General features: G+C 41.5%; 2 protein-coding genes across 2 annotated transcripts; one reads left to right on the plus strand and one right to left on the minus strand.

Annotated features, from left to right (window-relative positions):
- Positions 1-1,930: 1,930 nt before the first annotated feature.
- LOC140999841 (calmodulin-binding transcription activator 1-like) lies at positions 1,931-11,595 on the plus strand. The gene is made up of 13 exons (XM_073470385.1): positions 1,931-2,003; positions 2,046-2,116; positions 2,323-2,519; positions 2,628-2,706; positions 2,821-3,173; positions 3,632-3,791; positions 4,550-4,728; positions 5,092-5,335; positions 6,191-6,262; positions 6,661-6,860; positions 8,937-9,011; positions 9,390-9,420; positions 11,563-11,595. Exons 1-13 carry the CDS (start codon positions 1,931-1,933, stop codon positions 11,593-11,595), a joined length of 1,767 nt encoding a protein of 588 aa, XP_073326486.1.
- A 5,578-nt stretch (positions 11,596-17,173) lies between these two features.
- Positions 17,174-18,461, minus strand: LOC141000364 (urotensin-2-like). The gene is made up of 4 exons (XM_073471071.1): positions 18,356-18,461; positions 17,849-17,974; positions 17,427-17,470; positions 17,174-17,341 (listed from the first exon to the last, which is right to left on the minus strand). The coding sequence occupies exons 1-4, from the start codon at positions 18,459-18,461 to the stop codon at positions 17,228-17,230; spliced, it is 390 nt and encodes a 129-aa protein (XP_073327172.1). The 3' UTR covers positions 17,174-17,227.
- Positions 18,462-21,515: the final 3,054 nt, after the last annotated feature.

Below are 21,515 nucleotides of genomic sequence, written 5' to 3' on the forward strand. Positions count from 1 at the left end.
CGACAAACATTCCTGCTGAATAAGAGAGTGATCTCCTGAAGTGACAGCAGGTCCATGTAGACATGCTACAGCACACACAGGGATTGAAGGCAGAGACCTCAGTGTTGTCCTTCAAGTCCATTATTCACGGTGCAGCATGTTGTCACTGAGAACAGTAATTTACCAGCCAGTGACATTATGTTTTTCTGTCCAATGATAGTAGTTACTTGACCTCTTTTACAGTGGCTTATAGGAGGTCTGACTGTGACATTAGCTCTCCACGGAGCCCTGAGCCGTGACTGCCAAGATACCATAAAGCGCAAATGTCACCAGGTCGTGCTGTGAAGACTCCCCACTTAGAGTCATTAGGTCCTTACCTACGGCGTCAACATTGAGAAAAGAGAGTAGGGCAAGTACACAAAAGCACAGGAAAGAAGATTTATGGACTCTTATTTTTTCATTGTTTGCCTTTCTCTCCATTTTTTTTTTTTTTGCAGGAGTCCTTCTCCTCCCCTTCATCAATAAGCCAATAGCACGCAGGCAGACCATACACACACAGCCATGTTCCTGTCGCCTAGTTACCGCTCGGCAGCAGGTTGCCACAGAAACGGCCTCATAGTGGCTAAATGGGGAATGCTAATGCAGTCTTCTATGCTCCCTGCTGCAGTGGGCTCTCTGTGCCCATCCCATTCTACTGTCTGTACACAGCATAGTTTGTGTGTGTCTGTGTGTGTGTGCACGCATATTCACGCTTACAAGTGTTTGTTGTTTGTTTGTGTGTAGGTGAGTGTTGGTGGGGGGCTTTTGTCTTATAATCTTACATAAACTTATTGCAACAGGTTTAAATTGCAGTATTTGCAAGTGTGTGGACTGTTTGATATTAGTTACTCAAATGTATTTTCTGTAGAGATTCTGCTTAATTGTCCCGATGCATCATGTTTATTTTCTGTGATTGTTCCACTAATTAAAACACACTTAGTGTTTAGAAGTCACTTGCTCTGCCCTCTCCTCACTTAGCTATTGAATTATGCAGCATGTTATATATGTCAGACAGAGAAAATAGCTTTTCTTGTTGCAAGGCTGACAATCTCAGCAGAACCCATCTCTAAAACTACACTGACTGACACAGGGTACAAAACAGTAGTTGTGTGTACACACTCTGAATTCTCATACACCTCCATCCATCTTGATGTATGGAAAGCATGTGTTTTCAAGGACTCTGGATAGGTGCAAGTTGTGATTGATTCCTTACTGTCAGCTTCTCAGTCCTCCCACCGTACAGGCTCATGGAACGGGGGTGGGCTGGCACTCCTTGGTCGTAATAGGGTGTACTTAATCAGTTGGAGAGGGCCTTCAGCTGCACACTCCCCTCAGAGCATGTCTGAAGCCCTTTGTGAAAGGGTGGACACATTTAACATGCCCCCACTCATTGGCCAATCATTCAGCCTGTATTAGTCTGCTATGGTCGTGTTTGAGTGAGAGATGGCGGCAGGAGTTTAGTGATGGCAGCTATTAGCAGATGATTGATGGGCTTTAAAGGTTATTTTGGTAAAGCCAATTGTTTTGATGAAGTCCATGATTGATGCTTTTGTTTTCAGTCATATTATGGGATTAATAATAATTAGAAGGGTTCTTGTGCTGCAGCTAAAAGCAGCTTTGCAGTATCTCAGAAAAAGACTCATTTGCATCAGAAGATGCATTTGTTCCTAAATGGTTGATTGCATGCCTCATGGTGTTAAGCCCCAAGTCACTGCGACAGTCTTAATGCTGCTCAGTACAACATATTTGGTGCAGCTTGTGGTGCATACAGTGTAATCATTTGTCTTGTCAGGACACAGCGTTGTTTGTGCTGTTAATAGCAAAGACAGCCATTTTTTTTTTTGCACACTTGCTACTTGCATGCTGACGTGTTCTTCTGTGTCCCACCGTTTGCCTAGATAACCAGTTCAGAATGTCTATCCTGGAGCGCTTGGAGCAGATGGAGAGGAGGATGGCGGAGATGGCCAGCCACCAGCAGCCGAGCGGTGCAGGGAGTGGCGGAGCTGGGGGAGGAACAGGGGGAGGAGGAGGAGGAGGAGGAGGGGGAGGCGGCGGAGGCGGAGGGGGTGGAGGTGGGGGTAACAACAGTCAGTCACAGGTAAAAAGCCACATCACGCTACTCATACTAAAGACAATCATTGTACATGTGACAGTACACTACAGGCACATTGTGTTTTGTCTTTATTGATTGACAAAAGTAGTGCATAACAAGTAGTGTATAACATAATCGAGTGATTAAGTGTTTCTGTTGTTAAAGAGGCACATATAACAAACAATAATGATTTCCTCTTTTGTGTATTTGAGTGTGTATCTGGCCAGATGCAGGCCAGCAGCTCCTTCGAGAGCCGTGTCGTAGTGGTCTGCGAGAAGATGATGAGCAGAGCTTGCTGGGCCAAGTCCAAACATTTAATCCACTCCAAGACCTTCAGAGGCATGACACTCCTTCACCTGGCTGCAGGCCAAGGCTATGCCACCCTCATCCAGACACTCATCAAGTGGCGGTGAGTACCAAATACTTTACATAGTGTATAATGGTGCTTTAGTTTGTAATTGGTGTGCACCACACTTTATAGCTGTAAGATGCTAATTGTTTTCTTTTCTACATCCAGCACCAAACATGCTGATAGTATTGACTTGGAGTTAGAAGTGGACCCTCTCAATGTAGATCACTTCTCCTGCACGCCTCTGGTAAGACAGCTGAAGTTTAGAACAGTTTGAGTAATAATAAAAAAAATCCTAGTATCTGCGATCGCTGGTGACACACACAAACTCTGTTTCTTTTTGCTGCTTTCTCTAATCCAGATGTGGGCATGTGCACTGGGTCACCTGGAAGCAGCGGTGGTCCTGTATAAATGGGACAGACGTGCCCTCGCTATCCCAGATTCCCTGGGACGCTTACCCCTCTCGATTGCCCGTTCTCGCGGCCATACCAAATTAGCTGAATGTCTGGAGCAGCTACAACGGGAAGAACAGCAGCCACCAGCCCCTCTACCGCCCACGACTCGCATGTCTTTCTCCCCAGCCCCTGATACCCCCACCACAGACAGCTGGATGGTCAGCTGGGCAAACAACAGTGCGGTAGCACCAAGCGGCAAGAAAGGGGGTCCTGCCACCACTACAACCACAGCCAGCACCACAAGCCTCAATCCAGGCCAGTACAGTACTCTTTCTCTCACTGTCTACTTGAAGGAAAACTAGTTAAGCTGATAGACTTTCATAAAACATCAACTGAAGGATCCCATATTTTCTTTGTTAGTGTATTATGCAGCTAATAGTTACATGTTTTATTTTTTGCAGACTTAAGAAGGCCCCGGTCAGAGCCCTCCAACTACTACAGCAGCGAGGGCCAAAGAGACCTCCCACTAGCTAAAAAGCATAAACCCAACCCCGAACTGTTTCAGACTCGGCCTGACAAGGCCATGTCTGTTCCTCTGAGCCTGGAGCAGCAACAGCTCCACAAGCTGTCGTCCAGCCCCAAGAGCCTGTCCTCAGAGGGCCTGAGCTCAGACAAGGGTCTGTCTACAGGAGGCAGCACAGGGACAACCAGATGGACCTCCAGAGAGAGTTTCTCCGGCAGCAGCCTGGGGAGGAAGACGCTTGGGGTCAGTGGAAGCAGCAGCCTGGGGAAGGAGAAACTGGTCAACCGGTTACGTCAGAGGGAGCAGCTAGGCATGCTGGTGATGGCAGACAGAGAAATGGCTGATGCAGAACTATTATCCTATCGGGAAGATCTGGAGAACCAGGACTGTCTCACACAGATGAATGACCTGCAGGTGAGAATAAAAAACAACAGTTGTGTATTCAGTCAGCTAAATGTGCAGATCTTGGGACTAGTACAGCCACAGACAAAAGGTTCAAAATGATTTTGCTGTTGGTTTAAAACCTGCATCACAGAATGAAATAACATGACGTCTTTCTGCAGCAGATAAGACAATTTGGAACAAAAACCCCCTTTTAAAATACATTTTGGGTGAACATTTTAAAAAAATAGAAGCCTTACATATGAAACACATATTGTATTCTTCTTACATTACATATGTTATCAGAATGATGAATGGATATTTTAATGGCACCACTTTGAAAAGCTGCATACAATTACACTGCCATGAGTGAAGAACACATTGCAATACACTATTTAAATTGGACATTATAGTATCATGCCACCTCTTTTATGTCCCTTCTGCTCTGGGTAGGCAGTGTACACCAGGCCAACCTGGCACTCTGTTGATGACCATCACTGCATAATAAACTCTCCCTATTGATCCACTCCCATAGCCAAGGGATTCTTCCAGCCATCTATCTCAATCTAACTACTGCACCAATAGATGAAAAGCTGGATTAGGAATTTCCAAACAGTATCACTCTCATCATTATTATCCTCTTTCCTGGCATTATTGCCAACATTTTTTTCACAGGGCCAAATAATTAAACTGCATGTGGAGACTATGTTAAGTCTCAAAAATAGGTAGTCCCTAAAATATCTACTGAGAAAGCATTAACAAGGTCGTGTTTGTTTGTCACAATGAAACAGGTAAATATGATGACTCTGGCTGAGCACATCATCGAAGCGACGCCAGAGAGAATCAAAAGGGAGAACTTCACGGCGGCGGACTCTGTGCCATTAGACACGTCAGGGGTCAGCAACACCATGAACTGGCTGGCCAACTATCTTGGAGATGTGGAACAGCTCCCGAGTATCATACACCTACGGTAAGGAGAACTGTGGGCAGGGGCACTGGCTCAGGATTGCTTACTTGCTGTGACAGGAAGCAAGCAATATATTGTATACAACGTTTTCTAAGAATTTTTGGAGCCAATGAGAAGGAATAAACTAAAAAATCGACACTTTCTGCTATCAGTTAATACATTCTTTATGTGGCATGGGAATTTGGCACAGTGTTAAGAGGTAAATATTTTAAATTTGTTGTGACTTTGATTCATTCATCCAACACAACCGTATTAACAATATGTGTAGGTAGACAGGTGTACTTTAAGTGTACATATTCAACAGCTGCACATTCCCACGCTAAACATGCAAAATGAATAAAACATTTTGTCCTCTACCTTCCTTAGATCTCTGTATAATGAACCCCTAACCCCATCGTCCAACCCCAGTCTTAGTCCTGGGGGGTCTCCGCTGAGAGAGGGGCCCCTGGAGAGATCTACACTCCCATCCCCAGCTGACTGGAGTGAGTTCATCAATGCCTCCAACAGCAAGGTGGAGCGAGACCTGGCCCAGCTGACTCTGTCAGACCCAGAGCAGAGAGAGCTGTATGAGGCTGCCCGACTAGTCCAAACTGCCTTCCGCAAGTACAAGGTACAGGCTCGGCGCTCAGGTGCCATATGCTGTGTGTACTGCAGCCCGCAGTGACAGGGTTGTACTGTTAGGACTGGTATTGTTAGATGGTTTTGGCTTTTGGAGAAATGTTGAAGGGTTCACTTTGATTTGGTTCCAAGCTATGGAGCTCTGATTTCTGCAGTAAAGTTCAGGGTTGTGATTCATTTATATCTTTTGCCAGGGGATAAATTGTTTCTAATCATGTTTATATTATTCACATTTTTCTATCTCTATCTCTGTCTCATTCTCTGTTCCTCTGCTCATATACACAAAACAGCATAAACAAAAATATATCCAAATATGTCCCTGTGGTTTCAGCATGGGAAGGTGCCTTGAGCAGAGCATGGCCTTGCTTAGAGGAACGACTGCACTGCCCCCTGTACCCCTGCTCCGAGTAGACACAATTAAGCTTATGTTCTCCTCCTCTCTCTTTGTCTCTGTTTCTCTCTTAGTTAGTTGTATGGAGCCTGCTACTGCCTGTTTTTAACTAGCTCTCCACACACCAGTCCTTTTCCCCTGCCCGATCCCATTCCTCAACTTGCTATCCGCCCCAAAGCTTCTTTTTAATGAGTTTTCAAATGACAAACTGATCACTGTCGTTTACAGTCATCTGTTATGTCTGTCTACCAGCTGATTCTGAGGTGGACCTTTGGCTCTCTGTCGCTCAACTGTTCACCTCCTCCTCCCCACTGGGGTGGACTCGTGCCAGGGTGGCTTTCACATGTCGGCCACCAGGAGACCGTCAGGGAGACTTGACAGAGCCACCAATATCCTTTGTGGCAAAACGCAGGTTTTACTGTGACCTCTGACCTATCCCACTCTACTCTCCAACAGGGGCGTCCGCTCAGAGAGCAACAGGAAGTAGCTGCTGCTGTTATTCAACGTTGTTACAAGAAGTACAAACAGGTAGGCACCACCAGAGCACTGTGTCCTTAATGAGGTCACATCGGATAAGTGCTTTTGTTTACATGTTCTAGTGTAGTTAGTGAATATCATAGTCTTTTAGGAGACAGATATCTTCATGAGTTAACTATCTAAATACTGTATTTAATGAAGATTTTAACATTTTCAAACTCAGAGTTTTTGAGAACATTAGAGTATGGTAGTTCATCATTCACAGTCTTTTCCCTCTTCTGTTTGCAAGCTAACATGGATAGCCTTGAAGGTAAATGTTTTTCTCTATCAGCTGCTGAATTGATTGCCAAACTTCAGGTTGTGGTCTTCTAACGCAGATTGAACCCTTAGCACTAACGCAGTATTCATACACAGTTAAGCGTGACATGTTATTTTGTTCTCATTGGCAGTATGCACTTTATAAGAAGATGACGCAGGCCGCCATCCTTATCCAGAGTAAATTCCGCAGCTACCACGAACAGAAGAAGTTCCAGCAGAGCAGGAGGGCTGCCGTGCTCATTCAGCAATACTACCGCAGCTACAAGGAGTTTGGCAGGCTGAAGCCCCACCACCGCGGGGCTGCTGCTGCCCTGGTGCAGCACAAACTGAGGTAGATACTCAGACACTATTGGAATATACTCTCACAAACTTGCTCAAGGAATGTGACAAGAACAAAGTGCACACATACTTCAACAAGCCTAATTGATTAAAACCAAGGTTAACTCAAATGAACAATGGAGCGTGTAGATCAGCAAAAAAAGCAGTGCATTAAAGGTGTTAAAGGTGCAAACAAAAAAAGTGATGCCGGTTGGATGTCAGCTGTTCCAAAAAAGAGGCAGGCGGAGTCACTTAGGCCAGGACCTTGGCCCCAAGTGAGCGTTATCAGCTGACAACCTTTCACTTCAGCCAAGGCAGCCGTCAAATAGTCAAAAACAATTACATCCCACGTCTTTTCCTAAACACTTTTCCTAGACCTCAATGGAAAATGTCACAAGGTCAAGGAAAGATGTGGAGGAGAATTCATAAGGAGTTAGGAAAAGACAACCACAGTGCTAAGAGAATCCGTCTGCACTCACACTGTGTCCTTACTGCATGTGAGTCGATGTCCACACTGTTTATGTTAATTATGCATTCTGTCATGTCACGTAGACAAACCACTATCAGCTGTGTGCTGGAGATCAGATTGAAAACTTAACCACTCAAGTAAAAAATGGGTGAGTTAGCTAAGATAGACAAGATTTCTTTCTACATTTGTACCTTTTTAACAGAAAACACATGTTTTATGCTTTGATTTTTACATTTTTCAGCCAACAGTAAGTAGAAATAGTGAGTTTTCTTACCAGAAACTTTCAGCTTCTGGCGATTTCCTTCTAACCAGTTGGCACCTTATTTATGCTATTGTTGTAAAAGGAGACAGTATTGTATAGATAACTCCTTATTTCAACCTCATGAATTAATCATGTTGCACTTTCAATGCAAGTGACAGCAATGAAACAGGAACAGGGCATGGGGTTCAAAATGGTGCCATGTCGCTTGCAGCCAGTTAGGAAACTCGAATAGGAAAGAATGAAATCAAGCTGATTTTCGCACTGATGTTCATTTGTGCCGCATGCAGTTTGAAATTGGTGTTACACTCAGGCTGCAAGGAATTGTGGGATGGCATTATCTCCTTTCCTTTCATAAAGCATGGTCCCATATACCCTATACTAAATGAGATAAGAAATGAAGCATTAAAGCACCTTTTCTTAACCTTTAAAGAATTCAACCAGCTCTTATCATTGTTGCCCCTTAGATACCTCCAGGTCATTTCACTCAGTCAGGAACCTTCCTGAGCAAAAAAAGACTATTAAACATCAGCTTTGTCTAATGAGGTCGACCAGGCCAGCCACCACGATGTGTTAATAACAAAGTTCCACCTTGACATCTGACGGTTAATACAAAAAACTCAAAGACATTACATTAAGGCAATATAAAGATATCTCTCAATTTAAACTTATAGCCTTTAATAAATGTCCCCATCACACCAGAATGGCTCTCACACAAACAACCTGCCATATGAATACAGTATCCAACAGTGTTCAAAATCATACTTGCGTAAAAAGATTTTTTTTTTGCCCTAAGTAAGCACTTGAGTAAGTGTATTGAGTTACACTCTGTCACTGGTAACCACTGCATCCAACCACCGCCATCCGTCTTACCAGATCCAACCCCCCTCCAGCAACCTTGGATCCAAAGGAGCAAATTATGGATGAGAAACTAGTAGCAAAGAGAAGCCGGTGAATTGAAAACTTGTGCAAAGTTACATGGTATGTAACTAGGATACAACAGTGACCACCTCTGACGGCAGATCTGGTTTGTGCAGGAACGTAGAAAAGACAGGAATATAGTAGATAAGTGAGAAATGTGGTCAGCTGGTTCAACCCTGATCCAAGGTACATTCAACAAATACTCTTCACTCTTTTTTAGTGGCCATATGTAAGCTGATTGCTGCCTGTTGTGTAAGTTGTTAACAACAGTCCAAAGGATGTGACTTTATGCACGTTCTCGAGTGTCTCTTCTCAAGTGCCTCTTTCCGCTCCGTTAACAAAGAGCAACAGTGGCTAGCACAACACAGTTAAGATGTATGCCAGTTTCAAATGTTGTTCTGCAAACAGTATGACACTGTTGTCTTTGTGGTGTTTTACAGAGGTAGCCTGCTCACAAAGAGGCAGGATCAGGCTGCCAGGAAGATCATGAGGTTCCTACGTCGCTGCCGCCACAGGTAGACCCCAACACTGTCTCACACACATAATAACATACTCATTTATGCATACAGTACACACATACACACACAGCTTTACATAGGCTAGATAAAACTTCACATTCAGATTTACTGCAAGGGTTCATGGTCTGAAAAAATCCCATCGAGCTAATCAGTAAGACACAGTAGCACTGATTTTATAATCTTGTCCATCTCTCAACTATTCTTATGTGTCTGATTTATTTTTGTTGGACAATTGGGTGGTTAGAAATGTCTCCAACACCTAAGCTCCACCCCTCCCCCTCACTGTATTTGGCCCCCACCTTTCCTCGCCCCCTCCTTCACAGTGCCTACTGTGTGCTAATAGCTGTCTGGTATTGTTTTGCTGTTTATGCCAAGCCCCTTGATGGACCATAGACTGTTCAAGCGGGTGAGTGCAGCCTCAGCAACTCAGTTCGTGCCTCTCTCTCTCTCTCTTCCTCCCTCTCTATTTATTCTGTATGCCTCTTTCTCCCTCTTATCTCCCTCTCTGTCTCTCACTCTTTAATAATACAGTTATCTCCTCCTGAGGTCTCGGCCTTCGCATTCTCTCCTTCCTTCCCTCACTCTCATTTTCTCTTTTGCTCTCTCTCTCTCCCACCCCCTCGACCCACCCTACCTCCTTCTCCATCACTGTTGCTTGATGCCTGCTTGCATGAAGGCTGCCGACTGGAGCCACAGGTGGACTGAGAAGCTCAGATTTAGAGCAGAACCTATCTCAAACTAACAAAATGCTTATGAATGACAATTTCACTGCAACACTTAACAGGCACTTCTCTGACTCTCTTTATCTCTGTCTTTCTCTCCTTGGAAATTACTTTCTGTTCATGATTGTTTTGTTTTTTTCGTTCGTTTCAGTTTTGTGTGGTTATGCAGAAAGCCAGTTTGAGAAAGCGGGAAGTTTTTTCCATCATGTTTTATTCTGCTGCATGCCAAGTGGTGATAACTATGGGCCTTGCTCTTCTACCTTTAGGCATGCTATGGGCCTGCTGTTTCTCAAGTAGTTGTCTGTCTGTCTGACTGGCTGTGTGTCCTGTTTCTAGCCACTCGACAGACTGAGAGGGGGGCTTCACCCCTCTAATTTCCATTTACTAAAATTGTCAAACTGTTGAATGTACTATACCCACAAAACAAAACAAATAAATAAAAGATATCACACAAAAAGATACACCTGAATGGGAACGTGCTCAGAATATCATATACAGCATTTATAGATGTTTAAGGGTTTGATTATTGTCACAAATCATTAACCTCCTTGTTGTTGATATTCATTTACAATTGTTTTGTCTTTCATATCTGCTGTTTACTGTAATAAAAGAGGATAGAGCAGGTGAGATTATTGATGTAACCACCAATTAAAGCAGGCTTGTCTGCTGTACTGTGATATAGGTTAGGAAGCTGTGATAGTATATAGGTCACAGCGGAAAAACAAACAATACGTTCCTCCACCCATTGGGACTAAAACAGAGCTGAAATGGATTCATACCTCGGGGGATTACTCCAGCTCAGCATGAGAGGATACAGCACACTTACACACATGTGACGCAGTGTTTGCAAACACATGGTGTGTGTGTGCACACACTGCATCTACACAGAGTCTCTTCAATTCATAAATGTTGCAGTAGTTACTTTCTGCTAAGAATAAGACGAGGGTTAAATCCATTACATGATGGTAGTTGATGTTTTAAAATCAAACTTGGGGGGATAGAGTGCCCTGTCTTCAGTAGGCTGACCTCTTTTTGCTCATACACTTGAGACACGTCTCCTCTATGAACCCATGTCAGTATTTGGTTGTTTTCTTTTGTGAACTGTCAGAGGATGCATTTATGGAGGTCTGGAATTATCAGTTGCTTCTTTTTTACCCGCAAAGAAAGACTTGTTTGGAAAGACTTCTTAGTCCTTTTAGTTCTTTTGAGCTCTGCCATGAGTATTAACATTAAGTGCAATTATTCATGCTTTTCATCATTGAATAGGGTTTATTTAAAAATGCTGAAGAAAAGTTTTACATTATTATTTGCATTAATTAAAGTAGTTGTCACATCATGCCGTGAGGCACTGGTGTGACAACTCTTCATTTTGAGCATTTAAGTGTTTCAGGGTGCCAAGTGTCACTTTGAAATGAGTAATATTGATTTAGAATGATTGTAATTATAATGATTATGATATCATTACCATATTGTTTTGAACCATTTCAAAATTAAATGTATTTCATGTCAAGATTTCTTTTATTTATTTTGTCAAAAAAAAAGTGCATTTTATCCCAAATGCAACAGATTAATATGGTAATGATTCTTTGACTCCCCCTTTTGTTCATTCCAAAGTGCAACTTCACTTCAATCTTGACCAACATTTTCTTTCACAGACCAACCTGCACTTCCTGATGATCTGGGCTGTTGATGATATTGTTCTGTTAGTTCTGGCTGAACAGTGTGATACTGTTATCCCTGTGTGTGTGTGTCTTGATCAGCTTGCAACTACAAACTTAAGTCATAGATGTTGTATTCATGGACTCCTGTCTCTCTCTGTGTTCCAGGGTGAAAGAATTGAAAAGGGCCAGGGAACATGAGACCCCTCAGAAGAGCCCCCTCGCGATGTGACATCACTCTCCTGACTCCTCTTTTCTTTTTTGTTTGTACCCGAGACATTTTACAAGAGAAATGGAAAAAAAAACATCAATGCAAGCACTGCAATTATTACTACTACTGCAGTGTTACTGGTTCAACTACTATTACATGTACAACAGCATTTTTTCACATATCTATTCTTTCCACTGACTTGATTTTGGTCGGAGAGCGGCAACTCCTATCGGATTATAAACTAAAAGGGTCGGGGTGGGGGGTGCAGAACATTTGCTTCATGGCATTTTTTGCACTTTTTCATGGATTGTTTTGTCTTTTGGATATGAAGAGGTTGTGGACGGTGAAGGGAGCAAACCGAGGACAAGTCTAAGGAGGTCTGTCACACGTGAGGACCTGAAGAGACGTAAAATAAGGCTGCTGCAGAAGATCTCAGAGGATAGGGAGACCATGCAGAAAACACTCTGGGCTCTAATTGTATTTCATAATTTTTTAAGTGACCAATCAATTCATTTGAAGAAGGATTTTTTTTACCAAATATATTGGTAACCCACACGCCCACTTCTATCCACTGCTGTAGATCACATATTATTCAATTCAGCTCAACAATTCCTCCTGTCCCACTGTGCTCTACCCCAACAGTCTGCCCAACACGGGTGGAGCTACAAATGAATGTAGTCGGGGGTTTAACCATGCAGATGCAGATGGAGGATAAAGTATTCCTGTTTTGCCATTTCTTAAAAAAAACCCTATGCTTTATCGTATATATTGCCACTTTATTACTTGAATTTGTTCCATACTGTCCAATGTATTTGTTCCATCATGTCCAATGTATTGGTGATCTGTATCTTCAGACTCTATGTTGTCGAATCCTACCAAGAAAAAATGCATGACTTCTTGGCAAGAAAAGTCTTTGCTTGTGTGCGTATGGTCTCGTCTTTCAGCCTATCCTCTGATTTCCTTTTTGTTTCCATCTTCCCCCCTCATGAGTTCTACCATGTCAGTAATGAAGCTATCCCTGTATTGTCCTTTATCTTTTTTTTATGTTGTTTCATTTTGCCTCGTTCGGTTGATTGCTCCTCTGAAACCTAACAAGTGAAAAGAACTTGCCTATTTGTGTTGTAATGGTCATGGTTATTACTGTTCTTTTTAAATGAACTTCAGAGCCTGTGAAGGCTTTTGAGGGGAAGATCACATACATTGCCTTGACGTCTTAGAGATTCTTTGAGGGGTCCCTAAGCTTGTCCCAAAATAGGGGTTTGACAAATCCATATTTTTGACAATTGAGCGATTTCTGTATATAAAGAAGGCTGAAAGTACGTAGGGGAAAAAAACATTTACCCAAAGGGGATTGTATTTTAGAAATATATTATTTTATTCATTAAAAATGGGTCAAAAACAGGTACGAGACAAAAACAGAATATTTGTATAGTTTTGTTTGAATGCCTAAGAAGTATGGTTGTATTGTTTGTAAATAGTGTAAATACCTGGGATAAAAATGAGCTATGTGCATGAAAAGTATGAACAGAGTTAAAAGGGAAAAAAACAACAAAAGCAGTAGTGGCTATGCTCTGTAAAATTAAAACTATTTCACTATTAGAGTATTTTATTTTATTTTGATTGTTCTTGAGAAGAACATTTTGCTAAAGCATGATACTATTGCAATATAAAAAAGTACAAAAAAATACTGTATTTAGAGTTAGGAGAAGTCTGCAAAATTATCTGATAACAAGTATGGTTATGTTTACATTTTTCTTTTTTTCATTTGTTTGTTTTGGGCTACCAAGAATTTTTTGCCAATGGTGCCAAGGTATGTGAATGCTATATAGCTTAAGAAGAGAATTAAGTTAATTTTTTGCAGAACAGATAATCATACAGTGAAATACACACTAGCACTGAAGACCATAAGATCACAACTGGCCGAGGATCAGTAGAACAATAAGGCACACAGTTTGCAGGGGGAGGGTCATATTTAAGCAGAAAAGCATTTAAGTCTCTCATGTCTCCACTGAAGCATTTGACCATCACTGAATACAGTTTGAGTTTTATTTTTGTTGTCATTGCAAATGGAATGTGATATGTTGCTGAAGTTTCTTGTCTGATCTTAAAGATTGGCAGCCTTGCGCATGGTGTCCCTGTAAAGTGATCCATGTAATGACTTTCTGTCACTGAGAAAGATTTAACTCACCTCTTTACTGTAAATGTGCAGTATGTTGCAGCAAGCATTTATTTATTAATTATTGGCAGATCCTTTGAGTAAACTAGTGACAGAATTTTCCTAATACGGTATGTTTTGACAGAAGAAACCTCCTTGAGCAAGGCTGCCAGGGTCTAAATAGACCTTGTATCCCATGTCAAAAAGAACAAAGATGTGTAGCATACTGTACATGACTGGATTTCTTTGTCAAGCAGCTGAAAATATTTACAAAATGAACTGTCCCAACTGTCAAAGGTGCTAAAATGATTCTACACAGAGGGACAGCACTAAAAGTTGTCACTTGCCTCGATGGAGGTTCAATGAGCCAAAATTACAATTACTGTAATGTGTAAAACAGTGCGCTGGTGCCATTTATAACTATGAGGCAGAAAATGTGTCTTGTACATTGGAAAATATCTGCATATTTAGCAGTTTTGATTGGGCTGTAGGAACAATCTTAGAGAGAATACACATGAGCTGCTGGTTTAGAGGTGCCTGTTGGTTGCTGCCTAATTCCTATAATATATTCCTACCAGAAAATGTATTCTGTATCCAAGTAATGCTATTTGATTATTCAGCCAAGTGCCACAGAAAAACTTGAGTTTTGTTTATCGACGTCTTGTCATGTTTGTTAAATAATTATTAGGCTTAATAGGTATTTATTTCCTCAGATGATTGGTTGTTTTGTTGTTTTCCACACGCCTGGTATGTAAATTTCATTTCCCGAGTGTTTATGTAGAAAGTGCCTATTCATATCCTGATCACACAAATCCAATGTCAGAATGCATACAATGTACCTGAGGTTGAGGCAAAGTGAGAGAACATGGTCACCCACAAACAGTGCTGAATCCTCTACATGATCACCGTCACCTTACACACACCAATATGATATTCCCCGTTCACACCAGTATCACCACAACACTCCAGCTTGTCAACATGCTAAGTTTTTTCTGCCTTCTTTTCTGTTTTCTAGTGGGACAGCTTGTTAAAACCACATTTAGAAGTGCCACTACTGGGGTTTGTTGCCTTGCATTCATCCTCTAGTCTGTGGTTCGAATGCATAGCCAATGCAATGTTGTGGCAAAAAGGAGAAGGATTTATTATGCTTGCATGGGTAAAATAGTTAACTGGGTGAAAGAACTGCACCTAAAGCATGCTTATTTTCCTAGAATCGGTAGTCAGATAGACTTGTTAAAAGACTTACTGTTCTGTAAAACGATGAACGTTGGTTTGACGTGTCACAGAACTCAGAAAGACAGAGGGCATGTGACCGGAGGGCAGACGGGAAGCCCACAAATGAGCCAATGTTTAAATGCTCAGTAGCTACTGACGTTTTCATGGCGAAGCATGACGACAAGATTGTTTTTTTAGACCAAGCTCTAACTTTTTAGACCTTTTCTTTAGTTTTTTTTTAAATTCATTTAGATTCGATCAGTGTGCTCCCAACTTCAAATAGGACAAAATGGACAAGGTTGGAGACCATTGTGACAGTATGTATAGCAAGTATTAACTTAAGTGACACACGGAACACACAGACACATGCACAAGACACAGCACAGCACACATGCAGACATGTCAAGGTGTCAGTTTCATTTGTACGCTGAGCGGTGAAGGCAGCATTGCTCTTCGACAGGCTGAGGGACTGGTTCACCTCCCTTCTGTATTTTACTCAGGGTGCCAAAATGGGGAGGAGGAAACAGAGCAGGACACGTGATTCACAGCAGAAGAAGCTGAAATTGAAATAGGGGAACCTTTCAGCAGTGCTTTCTGGTAAAGAATCTGGGACTGACAGGTTCACCGCTGCGACACTGAAGTCTTTAAAATGAATGACTATGAAATGATATCCACTTCCTCTCTGTAACGCTGAGCATTACAGACACCGGTGGGGCCCTGGAATAAAGTCCTGTTATATATAGCTCATTAAGATAAATGATTTGACTTTCTTTCATAGAAGCCTGTCAAATCATAGTACAATTCTGGCCGGTTCTTTAGGCCTTTAATTTATCTAAGTGACAAAGTGTAGAAGGTATTTAAGATTAAGAGTGTAGTTATATGAAAAGTTCACCTGCAAATCTTGTTTTTACTGCCATTTATGAATGGGATGACAGGTTAGCTGATAGGCACTCCTCATTAGTATACAGTATTATTCAATTTCAAGACGTTCTGTGAATTGACCTGGGAATCTGCCTTTCCTCCTCTTCTTTTTCCCCCCAAGCACCCAAACCGGAGAAAGGTAGGCACATCAGGACAACAGAACAGAAACAGTTTTACAACATATTCCACTCGTGGACACAGAGCAATAAAGAACTATTTTGTGGAGACCTATAGACCTAGTGAAGTTTAAAATGATTGGACACATGTAGTCGACTTACTCTTATGCAAATGCCAGTATTGCAAGACAAGCATTCAGTAGTTTATGGACAGCAATTATATGGCACCCTTTACCGAACTGCACGTTTTCATCAATTCCAAACCGAGAAGAAAAAAAAAGGCCCTGCTTTGATAGAAAGTTATGGGTCCTCGACACTTTGCATGTGAACTAGTGTTAGATCTATTTTCCTCTCCTCTATAGCTGTCTTTCTCTCTGTCTTTCCCTGTTATGTGACCCAATTTTTCTCCGCTCCCAGCCCCTACCCTTAAAAGTTTCATCTCCTCTTGGTTCTCCTAATGTGTTTTTGCTTTTCCTCCTTTTTCTCCCCTTCTCTTGTTTGTAAGTTTTATTTTTGTAATTGTGCATGTACAAGCGTCACTGACTCGATGGATATGTTAAAAAAAAAAGAGATTTCAGCTGCTGAAGCCATGCAAAACGTTTTGAATTGCCCTTAAAATATGGAAGATGTTTTCTGAATGCTTTATATTCTTTCTGCTGTAAAATAATAAAAAAAGGAAAAAATGAAGAAAACTCGAGAACAAAGTTTGCTACGTGTTTTTGTTTCCTCTTTTACTTTTAAGGAAGGCAAGGTGGTTTCCTCTGCTGCCAATGTTTCTCACCAACATCATTCATCAAGAAAAGACAATTAGCAAGTTCCTATTTATAATATAGTTTTTATTTATATTCAACATACATTGCTGTGTAACCTTTCACATTTAAGAGACATTCGGTCATACATCAGACAACCAAGGACTTTGAACAAATGTGTGTACATAAATATAGTTTCACACAACAGAAAAGTAACCTCAATAAATCATCTTAAAGTCCCCAAGCAACATGTCTCAATCATCCCTATGGCATTGTTCTTTACTGACAGCGCTTATGTATGTGATATATATGTGAGTACATGCATCTGGCCATGCATGTGCGCACATACAGTAATATGCATTCATGGTATTTCTTATTCTGCATGTACTTATGTGAGTGCAAGATAGGGATGTCTGTTTTAGTGCAAGCCCTGTCTCATGGGTGGCCTCGATGCCCGTCGACAGGTTTAGACACAGTACTTCCAGAAACATTCAGAATTCCCTGCTCTCTTCCTGAACTGCTTCCGGATGCCCAGCACATGGCTGAAAGGATTTAGGAGACTTTGTTTCTCCAGTAGGACCTGAAAGACAGGATAAAGTAGCAGTGGTAAACATTCTGCTTACGATATGTAGCTTACTTCTCTTTGCTGTTTGTAGAAAACCTACCTCTCTCTTCATACCCCGAGGAAGCAGGCCTGTAGTTCTGACACCTGAGAGAAAGTAAAACACTAAGTTACTCTGATATCTGAAAAACTTAATGGCAGCTTTTTGCATTAGCTGTGTTTCTGTGCATTTCAGGGTTTTGGTTAAAGAAGCAAATAGCGTGGAAAATGAAGGGATGTCCTTCACGTTTTTGTCAATAACTTCAAACTACATGGTCTCATTGGTTCTCCAGTTGTGCTGTTTGGTAGCCAGAGATATAAACAAATGGTTATACTGATATAACTGTGTGTATCAAATCACATTTGGAGCACAATGTTGCTGCAAATGAGAAAGTGTGCAGTTTTCCCTGGATAAAGTATGTGAGTACAAGCACTTACAATGAGCTGAAACAATTCTGTACTAATGGGTGTGTGTGTGTTTCTTACCATCTCTGTTGATCTCCCCAGATATCAGAGTGGAATATCTGAGACCAGCACCATCCTGGAGAGGGAAGGTTTGCTCAGAGAGAGGCAGATCATCCAGAGCGCTGACTCCTCGGTCCTCCACCGATACTGAGAATAAATGCACAAAGTTGGTAACACACAGTTGAGATTTACATAGTGTGCACTTTCCAGACAAGCTATATTGTAAACACTTTTATTAAGATAAAGTAATCAATGATGACTTAATATGTGGAAGTATTCAAACAGAAAGCTGAGTTTATTCTCTGATGGCAGGGAAATCCTGCATTAATGGTCCATGATGTGTGAACTTTGGCAGAACAATCAGTGTTCAACACTGCAGCTCTAAAGCAATTACTTCAAGGACTTGCCTGCCATTAATCTTCACAAATTAAGTTGTATTATTTATGCCTTGCTAAAAAAGCTAATCAAGGTATTGAATTAGTGACTTACTGTGAATAACAGCTAATGAAGATATTATGTTCCACTCACCAGGTCCCGGATAGGGCATCTCAACAGATTCTGTGATTGGGTGGGCCAGCAGTGGGCCAGAGGCCACGAGCAGGAAGGCCCAGGACAGCAGATGGTTACACTTCATCATGACAGGATGCTGTTGTTGGAAGTGGAGCTCCTCAGGTGGAAAGAAGACTTGTACATGTTCTGTTGGTCCCAAGTGGGTTATATACCTCCAGCTGTAGCCTTTCCCCCCTCCCACATGCCACAAAGCAGACACACGCACGCACACTTTTGCTGGCCACAACAGCCATCAGCAATATCCACAGTCCCATCCCTTCTAACTGTGATAAATCAGCAGGCAGTCACAGGTGAATTATAGGCTCAATAAAAAGACAAGTGCCGTGGCCCATGCTTCAAGGGCACAGTCATGTTTTACCAGCTCTTCAGCCTGATTGACTGTTTTACTGACTGTGTAAATGGGATCGAAGCAGGTGTTTCCGATGTCACTCTCAACAACAACCCGTAGGGGAGCAGGTGGAGAAACTCGGCAGCTAAATGACTGATGTTTTTATGCTACCAGTTCATTAAACTCTTGGGCCATTTGAATCCTCTTGACTCAAAGCCCACAAAACTCCACATTCAGAGCTGCATACAAAGCAGAGAGAAGTCCTAATAAAACGACATAATTACCTGCACAGAGCTTCAGTTGAAATGCTAAAATGTTCGAGGTTTTGTTGCCTATAAGCCATTTGACATTTTAAGTCAATTTAAGAGAGCAGAGAATTTTCCATGGGTCGCTGAATCAGATTGATTCATGCACATTATTTAGAGGCCTTGTTCTGTTAAGATGTTATATTTGTGCTTTCACTTCTTCGTCGTCACGCAATAAAAGGCAACTTTATTAGAGCGTCCAGCAGAGATGGACAGAGTCAGAGAAGCTTTCCTAACAGCTCTGTGGGACAGGTGGAGACAGCAATTTACAAAGTCACATTTTGCACCTCTGTATGCCATTTGTATATTTATTAGATGTGTGACGTCAATATTCAGTCTCTTGTATGATAATGAGGGTCGACGAAGCGACAGTGACATTTAATTTTATGGCCAGAAGGCCAGACACTCTATTAGGTGTTGCTGTATATCATAGAAAGCTGTTAAGATTTATATTCTGTCCTACTGCCAATCTCAGTTTATTCCATCGTCTAAAATAAATGTTGTCTCCCCCGGGGTTTATCCTGCTATATATATATGCATATGTATATATGTATATATATATATACACTACCAGTCAAAAGTTTGGACACACCTTCTCATTCAATGGTTTTTCTTTATTTTTATTATTTTCTACATTGTGGATCAATACTGAAGACATCCAAACTATGAAGGAACACATATGGAATTATGTAGTAAACAAAAAAGTGTTAAACAAACCAGAATATGATTTAAATGTTAGATTCTTCAAAGTAGCCACCTTTTGCTTTGATGACAGCTTTGCATTCTCTCAGCTGGCATTCTCTCAATCAGATTCATGAGGTAATCACCTAGAATGGTTTTCAATTAACAAGTGTGCCTTGTCAAGAGTTAATTTGTGGAATTTCTTGCCTTCTTAATGTGTTTGAGACCATCAGTTGTGTTGTGCAGAGCTATGGTTGGTACACAGTTCAATACAGTGAAAAGCCCTATTCGACTGCTGTTCTAATCCATATTATGGCAAGATCCACTCAGCTAAGTAAAGGGAAACGACAGTCCATCATTACTTTAAGACATGAAGGTCAGTCAATCCGGAAATTATCAAGAACTTTGAATGTATCCTCAAGTGCAGTCACGAAAACCATGCAACGCTATGATGAAACTGGCTCTCATGAGGACCGCCCCAGGAAAGGAAGACCAAGAGTTAACTCTGCTGCAGAGGATAAGTTCATGAGAGTTGCCAGACTCAAAAACCACAAATTAACAGCACGTCAGATTAGAGCCCACATAAATTCTTCACAGAGTTCAAGTAGCAGACACATCTCAACATCAGCTGTTTAAAGGAGACTGCATGAATCAGGCTTTCATGGTCGAATTGCTGCAAAGAAGCCACTACTGAAGAAGAACAACAACAAGAAGAGAGGTGTTTGGGCCAAGAAACACAAGGAATGGACAGTGGAAATCTGTACTTTGGTCTGATGTGTCCAAATTTGAGATTTTTGGTTCCACCCACCATGTCTTTGTGGGACGCAGAAAAAGTGAACGGATGGTTCTTACATGTGTGGTTCCCACCATGAAGCATGGAGGAGGAGGTGTGATGGTGTGGGGGTGCTTTGCTGATGACACTGTTGGTGATTTATGCAAAATTCAAGGCACACTTAACTACCACAGCATTCAGCAGTGACATGCCATCCCATCTGGTTTGCGCTTAGTGGGACCATCATTTTTTTTTTCAACAGGACAATGACCCCAAACACACCTCCAGGCTTTGTAATGGCTATCTGACCAAGACAAAGAGTGTTGGAGTGCTGCGTCAGATGACCTAGCCTCTACAATCACCCAACATAAACCCAATTGAGATGGTTTAGGATGAGTTGGACCGCAGAATGAAGGCAAACCAGCCAACAAGTGCTCAGCACCTCTGGGAACTCCTCCACCTCCACCATTGAATGAGAAGGTGTGTCCAAACTTTTGACTGGTAGTGTATATATATAAATATGCTTCTGTAGAAGCACATGGACACATACTACACGTTCTTGAGATCCATATGATATAATGTGGACAGAGTGGAGAGGAACACTTAATAAATTCAAAGAGTATGTTTAAGAACAGCTGCAACAGATCCAAACATCTGAAAACCAACACCTATTAGGTTGTTATATATAAAGTGATGGTTGTTGACATGTTTAACTTTCACCATAGACAGAATTTAGAGACTGCTTTCAACTCTAAAACCCATATTTTTGTCAAGAAACTTGATATTTGAACACTTTCCTTGAAGTCATATGTAAATTAATGCCTTCAATAAAACTGAATCTTATCATAAGTATCAAAGTCCTGCTTTTTTAATGTTAAATATGAATTTAAATGATTATTTGCAGTTAAATTAGTATCAAATGTAGTGCAAAATGTGCCAGATTGTCCATTTTGAAGGCTAGGGTACTGCTGCATTACTCTGTAAGCAGCATTTTATTGTTTGTATCTGGCTAAAGTGGTGCTTATTCTGATT

The sequence above is a fragment of the Pagrus major genome, chromosome 7 (genome assembly GCF_040436345.1).
Source record: "Pagrus major chromosome 7, Pma_NU_1.0".
Lineage (NCBI taxonomy): Eukaryota > Metazoa > Chordata > Actinopteri > Spariformes > Sparidae > Pagrus > Pagrus major.